At 45.9% G+C, this 17527-nt stretch overlaps 1 protein-coding gene across 1 annotated transcript; it reads right to left on the reverse strand.

Moving 5' to 3' along the window:
• Positions 1-2299: 2299 nt before the first annotated feature.
• On the reverse strand, positions 2300-4782 carry LOC123191135 (protein SYM1). Its single transcript, XM_044603916.1, has 7 exons — positions 4261-4782; positions 3982-4122; positions 3790-3903; positions 3517-3690; positions 2910-3025; positions 2746-2806; positions 2300-2642 (listed from the first exon to the last, which is right to left on the reverse strand). The coding sequence occupies exons 1-7, from the start codon at positions 4639-4641 to the stop codon at positions 2628-2630; spliced, it is 1002 nt and encodes a 333-aa protein (XP_044459851.1). The 5' UTR covers positions 4642-4782; the 3' UTR covers positions 2300-2627.
• Positions 4783-17527: the final 12745 nt, after the last annotated feature.

Below are 17527 nucleotides of genomic sequence, written 5' to 3' on the forward strand. Positions count from 1 at the left end.
GTCCCTCGGCCTGGCATGTGAGGTTGTTTTTCCACCCCGGACGTTCTGTCCCGAGTTGTCTTCATCCCTCCGCATCTGTTGTGACCGCGACAGGTTTCCATCCCTCGCTAGTGGAGGCGGCGACATATTTTTCTTCCCCTCCCCGATAGTGTGTGTGGTACGCTCTGAAACGGAGCTCGGCCGCACGCAATTAAAAAAATAGCATGTCGCGGCATGGCCAGTGCCTCAGTAAAGAGGGCACTTCTGAAGGTCCATTTTTCTGTCCGAGTCACTGTGAACAAATCTAAGGTAGTTAGTTCACGGAAAAGGTGGGGGATGAAGGAGCTGTTTGGTTTTTGCCCACGTTTGCCCCACCAAATCACGGACAGCCAAAATTTTGGTGAACGATTTGCACGCCCGCAATTCGCCATGGATTTTTTTAGAGAGATTGCCATGGAATTGGTGTGAAAACATTGGGTTGTTTGCATTAGGAGAGGGCTACCCGAGGGCTTCAATCCAAACAGCCCCGAAATCTGTCGAATGTTTTGAGAGTTATGAATTAGGAAGTGTCTACTGTTGATGTGGAAAAGTCCAGTAAATATTTCCCCTCATATCCCCAAACTAAATTCATTGATCTTGTCCGGGTGGATGAACCAAATGATGACTTGTGGCGGATAACATGTTTCTATGGCGAACCAAGGTGGGACTAAAACAGTGGCGGAGCCAGAACTTTTCTAGAGCCTGGGCAAATTTGAGCCTTAGGTGAGAGAAAATTGGGTGTTTGGAAGTAGACCATATAAAATGGCACCAAATTTCCAAACCACAGATTCTATTAATATTTATATGTTTGATATCAGGATGGCACCAAATTTCCAAACCATGACATTTATTTTGGATCGAAGGGAGTAAAACACTTTACTTTTTTTAGACAGAGTAAAAAGCTTATGTTTTTTTAGTTTCGTTTGTTCCAAAATAAGTGTCGTGCTTTTAGTTTAAATTTGAGCTGAAAGCACGACACAAATTTGAGGGAGTAAAAAGCCTTTTATGCGAGTGTAAAAAGCTTGTAGGTCTAGCATTTTTCCAAGTAAACAAAGCAACAGCCGATGAGCCGAACCACATCTTAGGTAGCCGATTACATAAGGAAACGCACAGGAAAACCATGATTAGCCCATTAATCTATTGTATTAGTCCACCTACTACTACATGCATGTCTAGTAGACCTTCTCATTTTATAAAGTAAGCAAACAGAAGCCCATTCAGCCACTGCTGCCCGGGAAAACCACGGTGCGATGACAATTTTTCCCGTTGGGGCATGGCCATCGCTAGCTTGCATGTAGCAAGTGAGCCCGGGCAAATGCCCAGGCTAGCCGGGCGTTGGCTCCGCCACTGGATTAAAATCACGTGAACTATTCGCCAAGAGATGCCGGAGAATAAAGGAGTGTTTACACATGGGCAGTTTTTTTCCAAAAAGGGGTCAGGCCTCGGCCTCTGTATCAGAACGATGCATACAGCCATTTTATTTATAAGCAAAAGGTTCAACAAAAGTCTTCAGGTCTCGAAAGTAAAGAAGCTCGCAAAGAGCAAAAGCAACATGACAGGATAGCCACAACCAGCAGACAAAAATATAAGATAGGAAACTAAACACCTATCATATAACATGACCGCCATCCAAACCGGTTGAAAATATCCCGAGCTACCGTCACCCATCGAATAGATCCAGTAACCAAACGCTCACTGGCCTCCGTCTGAGTGAGTAGCGACCACATACAGATGAGTGTAGTAGCCCGGAAGATAACCTGCAAGAAATGAATTTTTGTTGTTCGGTTAAAAACCAAATCGTTCCTGCAGTTTCAGACTGCCCATAATAAAGCACATACTCCTATACGAACATGTCTCGCTGTTTCGGAATCTAACCCATCTAACCACGTCCCAAATAACGTGTTGATGGTATTTGAAGGAGTAATATTAAATGCTAAGTGTACTGTCTGCCATAATTTTTTTGCCAAGGGACAATGGAGAAAGAGGTGTTTGATGGATTCGTCTGTATCAAAGCAACTACATCTTGTAGAACATGTCCAATTGCAGAGAAATGTGTATGCTATGGAAATGTTGGTTAAGAGTTGTGTTCTGCAGTTCTATAATACTTCCATCGCGCTTCCTTTGTTCAGACATATGTCCATCAAATGCAATTTAGGAAAGACAGATCTGCCGATGTCTAAGACTTCTCATGTTTTGCGCCTTGCCTTTTTTTTTTGCATGCTTGCATAGTTTCATCAAGCATTCCTTGGTACCACCAAAAGAGACTCAAAATCATGGTTGCTGCACAACTCAAATTTTCATCAGGAGTTGATCTCCCTTGAGTCCATTTATTTTTGTTTGGCCAGCACAATTTGTTTGCAATAGATGCAAGGTTTTTTACACACGCAGCACTGGTAACTAACTGTACATACAATTTATACAATCTCAAAGCAAGCCGGAGCAGTTTCTGTTGTTCCAATCTACTTCCTCCGTCTGAAAAAGTTTGTCCCTTAAATGGATGTATCTAGTCTAGCACTAATTTGGTGCTAGATACATTTATTTGAGGGACAAGCTTGGGACAAGTTTTTTCGGACGGAGGAAGTAGAAAACAACAAAGCATGAAGTATGTGCTATCTGGAGTTGTCCTGAAAAGAAGAGATAATTCCAGCTGTCAGTACGATGACAGAGATGACAAGGCTGAACTTATTTCTACATATATTTAGTACTAGTAGTTCCGATGCAACATACCTGCGTATCTGTTGTGGAGGAATCGTCTAAGATCCTTGCTTCAGATTTCTCGTTCGAGTAACTACCAAAGAAGAAGACACAGTTGAGTAATCTTGCATGCATAATGAAGTTTGGTAGCATGGGTAATTCTGTGAAATCAAATATGAAAGCACGATCAGGCTTACGTTGACAAGATGGTGACCCAGATTAACTCGACACAGTCGACCCAGAGAAGTCTATGTTCGATAGGAACCACACCATATGTAATTATGTGTGCATATGGCCACAGCTTCCATCCAGCCTGCAATTACAATTTAGATAGACCAACACTTTCAGCTTTGTAACAATGAGTAGCAAGATAAATAAAATGGGCAAAAGGTAATATGCAATACTCTTATATTGCAGCACAACTAATCTTATCAATCACATTTCAGTTTGTTTCCATTTTCACTCATCCACATCCCCAAATTCTTTCACAATGGTGTATCAGATCAGATGTATGTGCACCTTATTTAGTTAATTTACACCCGTTAACACACACATGTAGTTTCTAGTGTACCTAAAAGGCCTGAAGATAATACTAGGTGTCAATAAATGAAGAATGAAGAGGCAAAATGCATCTCACCGCTGTATTAATTCGCTCTACGCTCGACATTAAATTTCTAACTGAATAACAACCGGTAGTATACCATGAACCTAACATACAGTCCCAGTGTCCAAAGATACTTAGTTTGGCACAACCACGTACATAGGCATAATTAATTCACGATTTAAAAGATGACTGATGCTTACAGTAAGCATGGGGAAGAAGGTGGACTTGAGCTCTCTGAATATGGTGGACGGAGATTCCCACCGAAGGAATCCCAAGGCGACGAAGTAGATGGTGTTCCACAGCCCCGACCAAGCTGTCTGATCAAATGCAGCCTTGACAGGTACAGCCCACCAATCCTTGTACGGAAACACCGACTGATGCAAGAAAGTCGATGCACTCATGTTGTCCGTTACCTCATCAACATCAGATAAACTTGTACGGGTCAGCTAAGTATGTATGACCACAATTGGTACCTCGCAGAAATTGTAGTAGTAGTGGGAAAGGGATCCCTGAAGGGTGAACCCTATGAGGCCAGACCGGAACATGCGAGCACGGTCAAACTCGAAGATGGGCTTCCCTTCGTAACACTGTAATAAGCATAATTAGCTATTGCAGCAGCAGAAAGGGGATGTAAAACAGCGAGGGGGAATTGGAGTGGCACGCACCTGGGCTATCCAGTCGCCGAGGGAATAGACGATGCCACTGATCATCATCTTAACAAGAAGCGGATTGGCCTTGAGGGCCTCCTCGTACGCCGACCAGTTGTGCTGTGGCATGTACCGCAGGATCTCGAAGATAGTCCACCCCTGCACCAAATCCAATCCAAGCAAGAAAACAAATGTTAATCATCACGGCGGACCCCCAAAATCGAGATTATGGCTAGTTATTAGCAGAACATAAGAGAAGAGGCAATTTTGGCTGGTATAAATCGAGGAGGTCCTTACATGCCAGTAGTCCTGATCGACGGTGAGGACCTTGGTGAGCGCGAAGGTGATGGCGCCGAGCACGATGGCCGCGTTGATGCCGAGGTCAAGCATCTTGTCGCCTCCGCTGCCGCCAGGGGCGCCCTGGAAGGCGAGGCCCTCCGGCAGCTCCTCGAGCAGCCCCGCCGGCACCACCCCGTCCAGGTCCAGCTCGCCGGCCCCGGATCCCGGCACCGGCAGCACGTCGGCCGGCTCCGCCGTGGCAGAGGCGGGGCGGAGGCGCCTGGAGGATCCCGCTCCCGCCAGGCGGACGAGAGACGGCGCGGCGGTGGAGGCGGAGAGGGGGTTGCATGGGAGCCGCCTGCATGCGCATGCGCGGGAGAAGGCCACGGACGCCGCCATCGCTGCTGCTCTAGCCCCGCAGCCAAGCTGCAGACGCACGCGCGCGCGCGCTGAGGCTGGTTGGCTCTCAAAGAAAAGACATTGGTGTTTCTTTAGCCTTTGCTTCCGACCGGTGCTTTTTTTTTTTCGCGCGTTTTATCCGCCGGGGCTGCGGCCGGGGCAGGTGTCTGCGACCGCGTGAAGCTTGTGGATCTCTCGCGGCCGCTCCATCCCGTGGAGGAGGGAAGTCGGCAGCTTGCTGCGTCCCCGCCCGCGCTAGTCTCATTTCATCTCTGGCGATCGACGATTTTGTGGTGGAGGTGCGTGTTGAACTCGGCCAAACCTCTCTGCCTCATACGGATACGGTGGGCCACTGTACCACGAGGTCCACGACAGGGTATCCAAGTTGCAGGTTCCGTACGTGGAGAGATGGAGCCCGGTGGAGATTCCACGCCTCCGGTCCGGTGCCTGCTTCTGTGGCCATTCTCTTCTCCGTCTCATAAATTGACTTTCCCCGTCTTGGAAAACCTATACATGCATGTTTTCGTCTTTTTGTGTGGCCAATATGTTGTGGAAGAGAGAGAGACCTAAAGAATCGCCAGAGAGAACTCGTCCGCAAGAAGCACATTGTCTGAGGTCCTCTCTTCAAAACAAAGGAAAAAAAAAAGCTAGCTGAGGTTCTTCGCACATTGGCAACGCCGTCCCCAGATGACTGAAGCCGCACGCATCGGCGCATCACCAGCCAGCGGTTCTTGACCGGTCTCAGATGAGCGCACTTGGCCGGTACACGAATGCGCATGATGGATTTCTCCACACTTTCTGACAACGACTATGGCAGATCTACCTAGTGGACAACGGTTCCATGGAGTTGGCGCGTGTTGCTTGCTTGTACACCCAGCTGACAACACATATTTTTTACTTTTTCTTTTCTTTTTCTTGCTTGTACAATCCATTCTAAAAAAACATTTTACAACAACCCATAAATGTCCTGGTGTGTTTTGATGATGTTCAGGATATGGTCGTCATGATTATTTGGCGAATTTGGCAACTCCCTTAAGACTTGGTGCATGGCAAGGAAGTACGTCCTCCTGAAGCGTCGACTGAATTTCTTGACAGTTACATAAAATCGACCAGCCAAGCGAGAAGGTACACTACTGATGAAACTATAAAAGGGAAAATGCCTATGGATGTTGCTATTGAGTATCATTGTTATTATAAAAACATACATTAGCGTAGGATTTATTTCAGCTTGCCTTGTACTCTAAGACGACCTTGTACTTCTATATACTCCCTCCGTCCGAAAATACTTGTCATCAAAATGGGTAAAAAGGGATGTATCTAAAACTAAAATACATCTAGATACATCCCCTTTTATTCATTTTGATGACAAGTATTTCCGGACGGAGGGAGTATGTCCAAGAGGCTTAAGCAATATAACAATAATTTCACCAAACCTCTATATCCCTGCGAGCATGGTATCAACCTTACCTCGATCCTAAACCCTAGCTGCCGCCGTTTCCGCACCCGCGCGCCGCCCCCGGGGTGGTCGGCCTCCAGGACCGCTGCCGGGGTCGCGCCGCCCGTATCTAAAGTTCGTCCGCCGGTCGTGTTGATCGGCTGCCCTAAAGAGTCTTTTTTCCGATCAATTGATCCAGATTTTTTCTCTCTTGCGGGTCGTTTGATCAGTATTCTTTTTTGGTTCTCTAATCTATAAATCGGTTTACGTCGCCCACTGCCATCCGTCGACTACAACATGCGTCTACTTCATCAATATCTTCATCGTTTCCAACTAGATAGTGGATCGGGCTGGTACGGCGGTTGCTCAGCCGGTCCTGCGCTGGACTCGCGTCCCCACGGCGTGGCCTGCGGCGACTCAGGCGGACGCGGTTGGCCGCTCTGGCGATCTTAGCGCTCCACTCGCGCTCTTGTCGAGTAGCCCGCGGCCGCTGATCGGCTGATGTGCCATGCACGGGCGTGGTTGCCTGCTCACTTGCTCAAGCACCCGCGCTGGCTACCGTGTGGTTGCTTTCCATGCATGATGCGTGCATGTTGGCTGGCAGTGCACGGTGGTGGTTGGCTGATCCCGGAGTCCAGATTAAGATCAGTTCTGATTAGCCTTCCCGCACAAGTGCGTGCCCACGTCCGTTCCGGAATGAGATCCTCTGACGTAGGAAGTTCTACTGCCGAGGGACGTCATTGACGCTGCACCGTTCATCAGGCATCCAACGATACTCGCACGAATTACAGCCTTCGCTAGCTTTCTCGCTCAGGTGGAAACAAAAATAAACGGCCCATCGGCCCAGTCCAACGCTAGCTAGAGAGAGGCGAAGGAAGCGAGGGAAAAAGGCGCGATAGGCCACAGAAACGGCGCCAAAATTGATCGGAAGGAGATCCCCGACGCTCAGCAGGGACGACTGCTCTGCTCCTAGTCCTTTGTGATGGAAGAAGTAGCCTGCGTGAATAAAACACTGGAATTGATTAAACTTTCATCATCAGATTGCTTTAGAACTTGATCAAATTTCCCTTTTTCTCATCGAAGAAGTAGCCTGCTGAACTCGGATCAGGCATCCCTTTTTCTGATGAAAAAAGCAACCTGCTGAACTCTGATCAAGCATTCCTTCTTCTAATGGAAGATGCAACAGAAAGAGAAGAGGCTGATACAGTGCACCATGATTATGATTTCAATTCTAACAAGTATTTTTCTTATCTCAAGTACACTGATTTTACTTGATTTTATGAGTAAAAGGCACTGGCGGTCAGAGAACTTGTCATTCCGGTGCACTTAAGTCACACTACTCGCAAACCGGAAAAACCCGTCACGGAACTTGCATTGCGGGTGCATCTAGGTCACATTGGCCATCTGGACCGGCCAGCCGCCCGGTTTTCTCTGTTTCTTTGGTCACGCATGTAAAAAGAAATTGCAATTTCTTTTACTGAATTTTAATGCAATTTTTTTACTGAATTTTAATGCAATTTCTTTTAATGCAAACCACGGGAACGACCTCAGAGCGGCGTCGGAGATCACTTGCCGCGGCACTAAAATTTAGTAAAAGAAATTGCATTAAAATTCGGTAAAAGAAATTGCATTAAAATTCAGTAAAAGAAATTGCATTAAAATTCAGTAAAAGAAATTGCATTAAAATTCACATGTATTGTTACCCGTTGAAGACTTCACATGTATTGTTAAGAAGAATATCACATTTTGGAAATACATCAAAATATGCCCTTGACCATTGATTTGGTGGCTTCTCCTCCAACCATTTATATGCCTCAGGATTGTCTTGGCTTAGCTTCTCCATATTCTGCTCAAAAATAGTTGGTGTGGTAGATTTGGCACAAGCCCAGAGTTGCTGCCTGATAGTCTCTCCCTTGTGTACTGCATGTAGGTTTTGGTATAGGTGTCTAACACAAAACCTGTGCTCAGAGTCATGGAAATGCTCCTGTACAGCTTTGATGAGCCCCTAATTGCATAAATGTTCAGTTATGGAAAAGTGCAGAAAAGTACAGTTATAGAAATAGCTACAGCAGCAGTGTAGTTTAGTTGTAGAAATTGTTACAAATGCAGTGAAGTTAATTAAAAGAAATGGCTACAAATTGCTACCTTCTGTTTATCACTCATAATGCTGAAATTGCTTGTGTTTAGAATATTAAGATCTTGCTTTAGTGTAGCTAGGAACCAAGACCATGATGCATGGCACTCTGTCTCCACCAGTGCCATTGCAATTGGATAGATAGAATCATTCCCATCGATACCTACTACAGTTAGCAACTGACCACCATATTTTGTCTTTATAAACACTGGTAGAAAAAGGGCCTATAGTCCCGGTTCGTAAGGGCCTTTAGTCCCGGTTCCTGAACCGGGACTAAAGTGTCGGTACTAATGCCCCGACCCTTTAGTCCCGGTTCAATCCAGAACCAGGACTGATGGGCCTCCACGTGGGCAGTGCGCAGAGCCCAGTCAGGAGACCCTTTGGTCCCGGTTGGTGGCACCAACCGGGACCAATAGGCATCCACACATCAGCATTTCTGTGGCTGGGGTTTTTATTTTTTTTTGAAAGGGGGGGGGGTTGGGGGTTTTGGGGGGTTAATTTAGGTGTTTCATATATTGTGTTAGCTAGCTATAATTAATAGAGAGAAGTGTCCTCTCTTATGTCCGTGCTTGGTCGACGCTACGTACTATACATACGTATAGAGAGGACTAGACACGCTGGCTAGCTAGTAAGCAAACGAAGGAAACAGAAGATCGTCATGAACATATATGCATACGGAGAGAAGTGATATCGACCACCTCTCCTTCTCCGAGAGATTGGTCGAACAACAAGTTCTCGTATATCTATCTGACACTACCGGCTACATATATACAATAATTATCTCTTACAAATATAATCATACGGACTCAGGGTCCACATAGAATTCTCCGTCTTCAGGGATCACGTGGTCAAGAAAGAATGCCGCCAATTCCTCTTAAATTGCTCGCATGCGAGCTGCTAGGAGTTCATCCCGCTTCCGAAACATCTAATTTGAAGAAGGGGGTCAATACATATATATATGAATGAATGAAACTCAACACAAATGATGGTAATAAAATAAAATTGTGAATGTTGTTATTTGCGTACTTCATATTGTTCGTTAGAGTACCCGCCCCGCTCACAGGTCGTGTGGCGGATGGACTCGCAGATGTAGTATCCACAGAAATCATTCCCTTGTTCCTGCCACAACCACTTTACAAGAAATAGAGGTCAATCAAACTGATAAGCAAGAATGCTAAATGGTATTGATGAAACTAGAGCTTGAATCACTAGGAGATGCGCGGAACATGCTACTATAGTACTTACTTTCGGGTGTCTAAATTCCAGCTCCTTCGGCAGTCCCGGAACTGTTTTGGTGAATTTTCTCCAAACCCTGCCGGACAAAGAAAACAATTACTTGATATCAGGAAATGAACAAAGTTGCTGATATGGTGGATAATGATCGATTTAACTTACTTCTGGAGTATTTGAGTCATGTCTGCATAGTCCTGGGGATCTTTTCGTTTTGAGTCTAAGACGGTTACTAGTCCCTGCTCAAGCTTAATCTCTAGGAGAATATAACGGAAACTGCACACACATGCATAACTCATGAATTACATTACTATAACCTTGACTAATATATAAGGGAAACCGAATACGCACAAGACAGTAACACTCACTTGAAGTTGTAAGGAAAGAGTATTATATCTTTGTTTTGATTTATTACGAACGATTGTAGCAAGTTGGCCACGGTAGCTGCGGCATGAAGTTTAACATGAGTTGCATCTATGAGATATGTGTTAATGAACCCAATATCACCGACTTGTCTTTTCTCAATTCAGCGATCTTCAATCTGCATAATATAGTGAGGATGATTATAAATACATGCAATGAAAGAGCTAAGCTATATAGAGAAACTTAATGACAGAAGTAGTACTACTTACAGACAGTAGCAGGCGACCGTTGTTTTATCGAGGGCCAATTGATTGAAAAACTGATAGAACTCCTCAAATGGAACAGGCAACAGATCAATTCCAACGAGGTCATGCTCCTTTTTAACTTTCACATACAAAGTACTCCTCCCCCCAGAGTCTCTGCAGATTTTCAAGTACCAATCATGCAATCTTCGCATCATCGTTGATAGAGATCTTTCATCTTTGACGAGAGGCTTCCCGTACTCGTATCTTTGTATCTGCATGTCCATGGGTTCATAATGTACTTCGTCGGGCAGGTAATCTGCAAGATTGCTATAACCGGGCACCATCCTCGAATCATTAGCGACGTTGTGGCTAGGCACCTTGAGCGGGGGGCACGATTGCTTCGCTTGTTCGCCGAGCTGGGCAATTTGTTTCCCAGCTCATCGTTCTTTCAGCCTTTGATCACTGACAGTACTTCCCGACCGCTCCGCTTCGGCAAATTCCTTTCCAATAATGCGGTCATAGTTTCCTTTCGGCGGATCAGACTTCGGTGGTTTTGTCAGGGCAGCCGGAGTGCGCTTCACTTTCACCCGATCTACCTTCTCCTTCGGAGGTGGACGTTTCTTTGCTTTCACCCCATCAAAGAAGTTCCTCACTTCTTCTCGCGCAATCTCGGCATTCTCCTCCAGGGTCCTCTCATATGGTAACTTCTCTGGAGTCTTCAGAGAAGGACCGAATCCGTATGTCCTCCCGCCTCTGGTTGTACTGCTAGACGCCGACCGAGCAGACGGAGAGGTTGTCTTCTTTACTTGCTTAAGAGGCGGAGGAGAAGGACTACGACGCGCCGGAGCAGCTGGAGCGGCGGCAGGTCTCTTCCGCCCTTGCTGACGAGGTGGAGAAGGAGGAGGCTGGCTGCTTGGGCACGTCGGCACAGGTGGAGAAGGAGGCGGAGTGCCGCCACGCGCCGGAGAAGGAGTCGGCCGAGGGCCCTGATCGTCACTCGCCGGAGGAGGAGGCGATGGAGGCGGAGTGCCCTGACTTGCCGGAGGAGGAGGAGGAGGCGGAGGCGTCCAGTTCGGAAGGTTGATGAGCTTCTTCCGCCATAGGTATGGAGTCTTCAGAGCAGACCCCAGCCGAGTCTCCCCTTCATCGGTAGGGTGGTCAAGCTGGAGGTCCTCAAATCCCTCTGTTATCTCATCCACCATCACCCTAGCATATCCTTATGGAATCGGCCGGCAGTGAAAAGTTGCGCCGGGTTCAGTAGGATAAACAGAGCCAACAGCCGCATTGACCTTCAAATTCATCCATTGCGTCATAAGGTGGCAATTTTGAGACTCCGTTATAGAATCCACGGGATAGCTGGCAGGAGCCGTCAAGGCATGCTCCGGCTGAAGCAGCTCGGTGGAAGCCACGCTGCTTCTGCGCTGAGATGGCGGGGTAGCTTCGGGGGAGGCTTCGGCAGTACGTTTGTTGCGATTTGCTTCTCGTTCCTCTATCGCGTCTACCCTTGCTTGCAGCGCCTGCATTTGGGTCTGCTGCACTTTTTTCCTCCTCTCATGGGATTTGTAACCGCCTGCGTCCGAAAACCCAACCTTCCATGGAATGGAGCCTGGCGTGCCTCGTGTCCGTCCAGGGTGCTCAGGATTCCCGAGGGCCATTGTGAGCTCGTCGTTCTTTCTGTCTGGAAAGAACGTCCCTTCCTGCGCTACTTTGATATACTGCTTAAGCTTACTGACTGGTATGTCCATTTGATCGTTCGTCCAAATGCACTTCCCTGTTACAGGGTCCAAGGTTCCGCCAGCCCCGAAGAACCAAGTCCGGCAACGGTCTGGCCAGTTAATTATCTCTGGTTCGATCCCTTTATGAACCAGATCATTCTCAGTCTTGGACCACTTAGGCCGGGCTATGAGGTAGCCACCTAACCCCGTGCGATGGTGAAGCTTCTTCTTCGCAGCATTTTGCTTGTTTGTCGCCAACATCTTCTGACTCTTTTCCGTTGTCTTGTGGGCCACAAATGCGGGCCAGTGATCTCTGATCTTCTCATATCTGCCCTTGAATTCTGGTGTCTCATTATTTTTGACAAACTTATTCAGCTCTTTCTTCCACCTCCTGAATAGTTCTGCCATCCTCTTCAGAGTAAAAGACTTGATTAATTTCTCTTTAACTGGGTTCTCTGAATTATCCTCAGGCGGTAGGGTGAAATTTGACTTCAGCTCAGTCCAAAGATCATTTTTCTGCATATCATTGACATAAGACACCTCAGGGTCTTCTGTAGCCGGCTTAAACCATTGCTGGATGCTTATCGGGATCTTGTCCCTAACCAGAACCCCGCACTGAGCAACAAATGCGCTCTTTGTCCGGAGGGGTTCAATAGGTTGGCCGTCGGGCGCGATTGCTATGATCTCAAACTTTTCATCCGAGCTCAACTTTTTCTTCGGGCCTCGTCTCTTTACCGAAGTTGTGCTCGATCCGGAGGGCTAGAAAAAAGAACAAAGACTTAATTAATATGTGTACATACCAAAACAATGAATGCATCAATCAGCTAGTCAGCATAGGCTTAACTAATATATATACCTGGCCACACTCGGTTCGGTCACCGGAGCCGTCATCACAGTCTCCTTCTTGCACCGGCATTGGGTCACCGGAGCCGTCCTCATGTTCTTCTTCTTGCACCGGCATTAGGTCACCGTAGCCAGCTTGTTCACCCTCTCCTTCAAAACCATCGGTTTCATTGAGAAACAACGAGATGGCATCACTTCCTTCTGCGATTATGTCCCTCAACAACGCTTCTTTTGTTGCTTCGTCTAGGGCGGTGTCCATAGTTTCTACAAATATTTACAACATGGCAATTATTATTCAAACATGACAGATGGATATATTAGTGCCAAACGTAGAACTAGCTACCTAATCATAGTAAGCTATCGGGAGGGGTATATATCGACAACGACGACACTACATCTATGTCCCTCGACGACCCTCGTTCCCGATAAAAAAAGAGGAAGAAGAAGAAAAAAAAGAGGAGAAGAAAGAATAGAGGAGAAGAACCCTCGAACCCTCGAACCATCGACGACCCTGGAACCCTCGACCCCTAGACGACCCTCTTCTTCCTGTCATGTTCGAGAGGATCGCCGAGGGGTCGGGAGGTTGCCTAGTGTCAAAGGATTCAACAAAACCATGTCTTCATCATTAGGCGAAAGTAACATGTGCATGATGGTACGAAGCTCTTCAAAGTTGTTATGGAACGGAGTCCCGGATAGGATAATTCGCTTTTTGGTACAAAGTTCAGAAAGAGCCTTCCGAATATCGCTATTTGGAAGGCCTTTGCTGAATTCGTACCAAAAGGCGGATTATTCTATCCGGGACTCCATTCCAGAACAACTTTGCAGAACTTCGTACCAACATGCCCTAGTTACTTCCGGCTAATGATGAAGGCATGGATTTCTTCAATACTTTGACACTAGGAAACCTCTCTCGACCCCTCGGCGATCCTCGACCCCTCGAACCCTCGACGACCCTGGAAACCTCGACCCCTAGACGACCCTCTTCTTCCTCTCATGTTCGAGAGGATCGCCGAGGGGTCGGGAGGTTGCCTAGTGTCAAAGGATTCAACAAAACCATGTCTTCATCATTAGGCGAAAGTAACATGTGCATGATGGTACGAAGCTCTTCAAAGTTGTTCTGGAACAGAGTCCCGGATAGGATAATTCGCTTTTTGGTACAAAGTTCAGAAAGAGCCTTCCGAATATCGCTATTTGGAAGGCCTTTGCTGAATTCGTACCAAAAGGCGGATTATTCTATCCGGGTCTCCATTCCAGAACAACTTTGCAGAACTTCGTACCAACATGCCCTAGTTACTTCCGGCTAATGATGAAGGCATGGATTTCTTCAATACTTTGACACTAGGAAACCTCTCTCGACCCCTCGGCGATCCTCGACCCCTCGAACCCTCGACGACCCTGGAACCCTCAACCCCTAGACGACCCTGCTGGAACCCTCGACCCTCGAACCTATAGAACCCTCGAACCCTCGACCCTGAAACCCTCGACCCTTGACCCCTTAATGACCCTCGACTCTCTACCCTAGTTCCCGACCCTCGACCTCTTCTTCTCCACTATTCCTTTCTTCCTTCTCCTCTTCTTTTTCTTCTTTTTTCTTCTTCTTATTTATTTCTCCTCTTCTTTTCCTCTCCTCTTCTTCTTTCTTTCCTCTTCTTATTTTCTTCTTTCCTATCCTTCTTTTTCTAAAATTGTAATTTTTGCATATATAAAACTTTTCTAAAATTGTAACTTTCTATATAAAACTTTCCTATCGGGAGGGGGAGAAGATCGAAGAAAAAAAAAGAAAAAAAAGAGGAGAAGAAGAAAGGAATAGAGGAGAAGAACAAAAAATAGAAAAAAAATTCTATTTTTTCTTCTTCTCCTCTATTCCTTTCTTCTTCTCCTCTTCCTTTTCTTCCTCTCCTCGTCTTCTCCTTCTTCTTCTCCTTCTTTCTCTATTTATTTTCCTTTTTCTTATTTTACTTTTTCCTCTCCACTAACATAAAATGCACTAACCTAAAATGCAACAAACATAAAATGCACTAAAGAGGCTCAACTAACCTAAAATCAGTGATAAAATGCACTAACCTAAAATCGATATCTAATAACAACTTAAAAAAATTAATACATATATGAAAAAATGCATATATGAAAAAAAACATCATCATATCATCAACAGAAAAAAAACATCATCATATCATCAACCTAATGGGCGCCGGCGCGGGGCGACGACGGGCTCGGGGCAGCGACGGGCTCGGGGCGGCGACGGGGCGGGGCGACGGCGGCGGGCTCGGGGCGGCGACGGGGCGGGGCGACGGCGGCGGGCACGGGGCGACGACGGGCTCGGGGCGACGGCGCGGGGCGACAACGTACGGGCTCGGGGCGGCGACGGGGCAGGGCAGGGCGACGGCGGCGGGCGCGGGGCGACGGCGCGGGGCGACGACGGGCTCGGGGCGGCGACGACGACGACGAACGGCCTGGGGGCGTCGGGGCGAATGGGTGCGGTTGGCCAAAATTTCACAAGTGGTGGCTTATATAGCCAGAGCAATGGTCCCGGTTCGTGCTACGACCCGGGACTAAAGGCCAATTTTCGGCAGCCGAAAGGGCGGGAAGCAAAGGCCATTGCTCCCGGTTGGTGGCACCAACCGGGACTAAAGGGGGGCAATGGTCACGGTTGGTGCCACGAACCGTGACCAATGCCCCCTTTAGTCCCGGTTGGTGCCACCAACCGGGACCAATGGCCTTGTGCTGCATCGCTAGCTAAAGTTTAGTCCCACATCGCTAGTTGAAGGGCGCCGGCACTTGTTTATAAGCGCTGCTGTGCCTCCCCATTCGAGCTCCTCTCTAATGCAGGCTTTCGGGCCTAAACTTGTTACTCCCTGTGGGCCTATTGGGCCTCTGCGGGCCTGAATCCTGGCCCATGTAGGGTTTCTAGTAGTATTCAGGCCGTGGAGGCCCAGTAGGTGGCAATTTTTTTGGTTTTTTCTTTTTTATTTCTACATTTTTTTGGTTTTTTATTTTTTTATTTCTACTTAAAACTAAATACTTACAGTTTTTAGTGATTTCTTTTTGCTTTTAGGTCACAAAAATTATAAACTTTCTGTTAGTGCCATTAGTTTTAAATTTTGAATAGTTTAAATTTGAATTTTTAAAAATTTGTGTGAATCACTAGTTTATGAATAACTTTACTATAAAAATAGAATTTTTTTATATTTATTTTTTATTTATACTTACAACTAAATACTTATAGTTTTTTAGTGATTTCTTTTTGATTTTAGGTCACAAAAATTATAAACTTTCTGTTAGTGCCATTAGTTTTAAAATTTTGAATAGTTTAAATTTGAATTTTATAAAACTTGTGTGAATCACTAGTTTATGAATAACTTTACTATAAAAATAGAATTTTTTTTCTTCTTTTCTATTTATTTTTTATTTATACTTACAATTAAATACTTATAGTTTGATTTTAGGTCACAAAAATTATATTCTTTTTGCTATTGAAGAATAATATAGTTTTATTTTAGTTGATCATAACATAATATTTTAATTGATTGTTTTTATTTTCATAAAAGTTTTGTAGTTCATTCCGTTTGCTATTAATTCATTATTTGAGCTAAATGACTCTGAAATTGGAAAGCATTTCAAAATGAACCCTGAAAAGGTTGAAAGCTGGCATGGTATCATAATTTCACCCACATAGCATGTGCATGTATAAAACGGACAATGGTAGCATGTTCGTCTGTTACAAACTTGGCATGGTATCATCATAATAGTTGCGGGAGAAAGTCTTCACTTTTTCTTCGCTTGTGTCATTTGCTTATTGCGCCGTAACCATGGATAATCTTCATTGTTTATCAGGATGCTTGGGTCAGCCTTGACATTGAAGGGAGGAATTTCATGAAACTTTTCATAATCTTCAGACATGTCTGTCTTGCCATCCACTCCCAGGATGTCCCTTTTTCCCGAAAGAACTATGTGGCGCTTTGGCTCATCGTATGATGTATTCGCTTCCTTATCTTTTCTTTTTCTCTATTTGGTAGACATGTCCTTCACATAGATAATCTGTGCCACATCATTGGCTAGGACGAACGGTTCGTCAGTGTACCCAAGATTTTTCAGATCCACTGTTGTCATTCCGTACTGTGGGTCTACCTGTACCCCGCCACCTAACAGATTGACCCATTTGCACTTAAACAAAGGGACCTTAAAATCAGGTCCGTAGTCAAGTTCCCATATGTCCACTATGTAACCATAATATGTGTCCTTTCCGCTCTTGGTTGCTACATCAAAGCGGACACCGCTGTTTTGGTTGGTGCTCTTTTGATCTTGGGCGATCGTGTAAAATGTATTCCCATTTATCTCGTATCCTTTGTAAGTCAATACAGTCAAAGATGGTCCCCTGGACAACAAGTACAACTCATCACAAACAGTGTTGTCACCTCTGAGACGTGTTTCCAACCAACTGCTGAAAGTCCTGATGTGTTCACATGTAATCCAGTCGTCGCACTGCTCCGGGTGTTTGGAGCGCAGACTGTTCTTGTGTTCATCGACATATGGGGTCACCAAGGTAGAGTTCTGTAGAACTGTGTAGTGTGCTTGAGACCAAGAATATCCGTCCCTGCATATTATTGAGTCTCTTCCAAGAGTGCCTTTTCCAGTCAGTCTCCCCTCATACCGCGATTTAGGGAGACCTATCTTGTTAAGGCCAGGAATGAAGTCAACACAAAACCCGATAACATCCTCTGTTTGATGACCCATGGAGATGCTTCCTTCTGGCCTAGCGTGGTTACGGACATATTTCTTTAGGACTCCCATGAACCTCTCAAAGGGGAACATATTGTGTAGAAATACGGGCCCCAGGATGACAATCTCGTCGACTAGATGAACTAGGACGTGCGTCATGATATTGAAGAAGGATGGTGGGAACACCAGCCCGAAACTGACA

Source organism: Triticum aestivum, chromosome 2A (genome assembly GCF_018294505.1).
Source record: "Triticum aestivum cultivar Chinese Spring chromosome 2A, IWGSC CS RefSeq v2.1, whole genome shotgun sequence".
In the NCBI taxonomy this organism is placed as follows: domain Eukaryota; kingdom Viridiplantae; phylum Streptophyta; class Magnoliopsida; order Poales; family Poaceae; genus Triticum; species Triticum aestivum.

Coding starts and splice junctions, on each gene's coding strand:
- LOC123191135 (XM_044603916.1), bottom strand. CDS start 4,641: ATGGCGGCGTCCGTGGCCTTCTCCCGCGCATGCGCATGCAGGCGGCTC. Junction 4,123..4,260: donor TCGATCAGGACTACTGGCAT/GTAAGGACCTCC, acceptor GATTTGGTGCAG/GGGTGGACTATCTTCGAGAT. Junction 3,026..3,516: donor CCTTCTTCCCCATGCTTACT/GTAAGCATCAGT, acceptor TTGTAATTGCAG/GCTGGATGGAAGCTGTGGCC.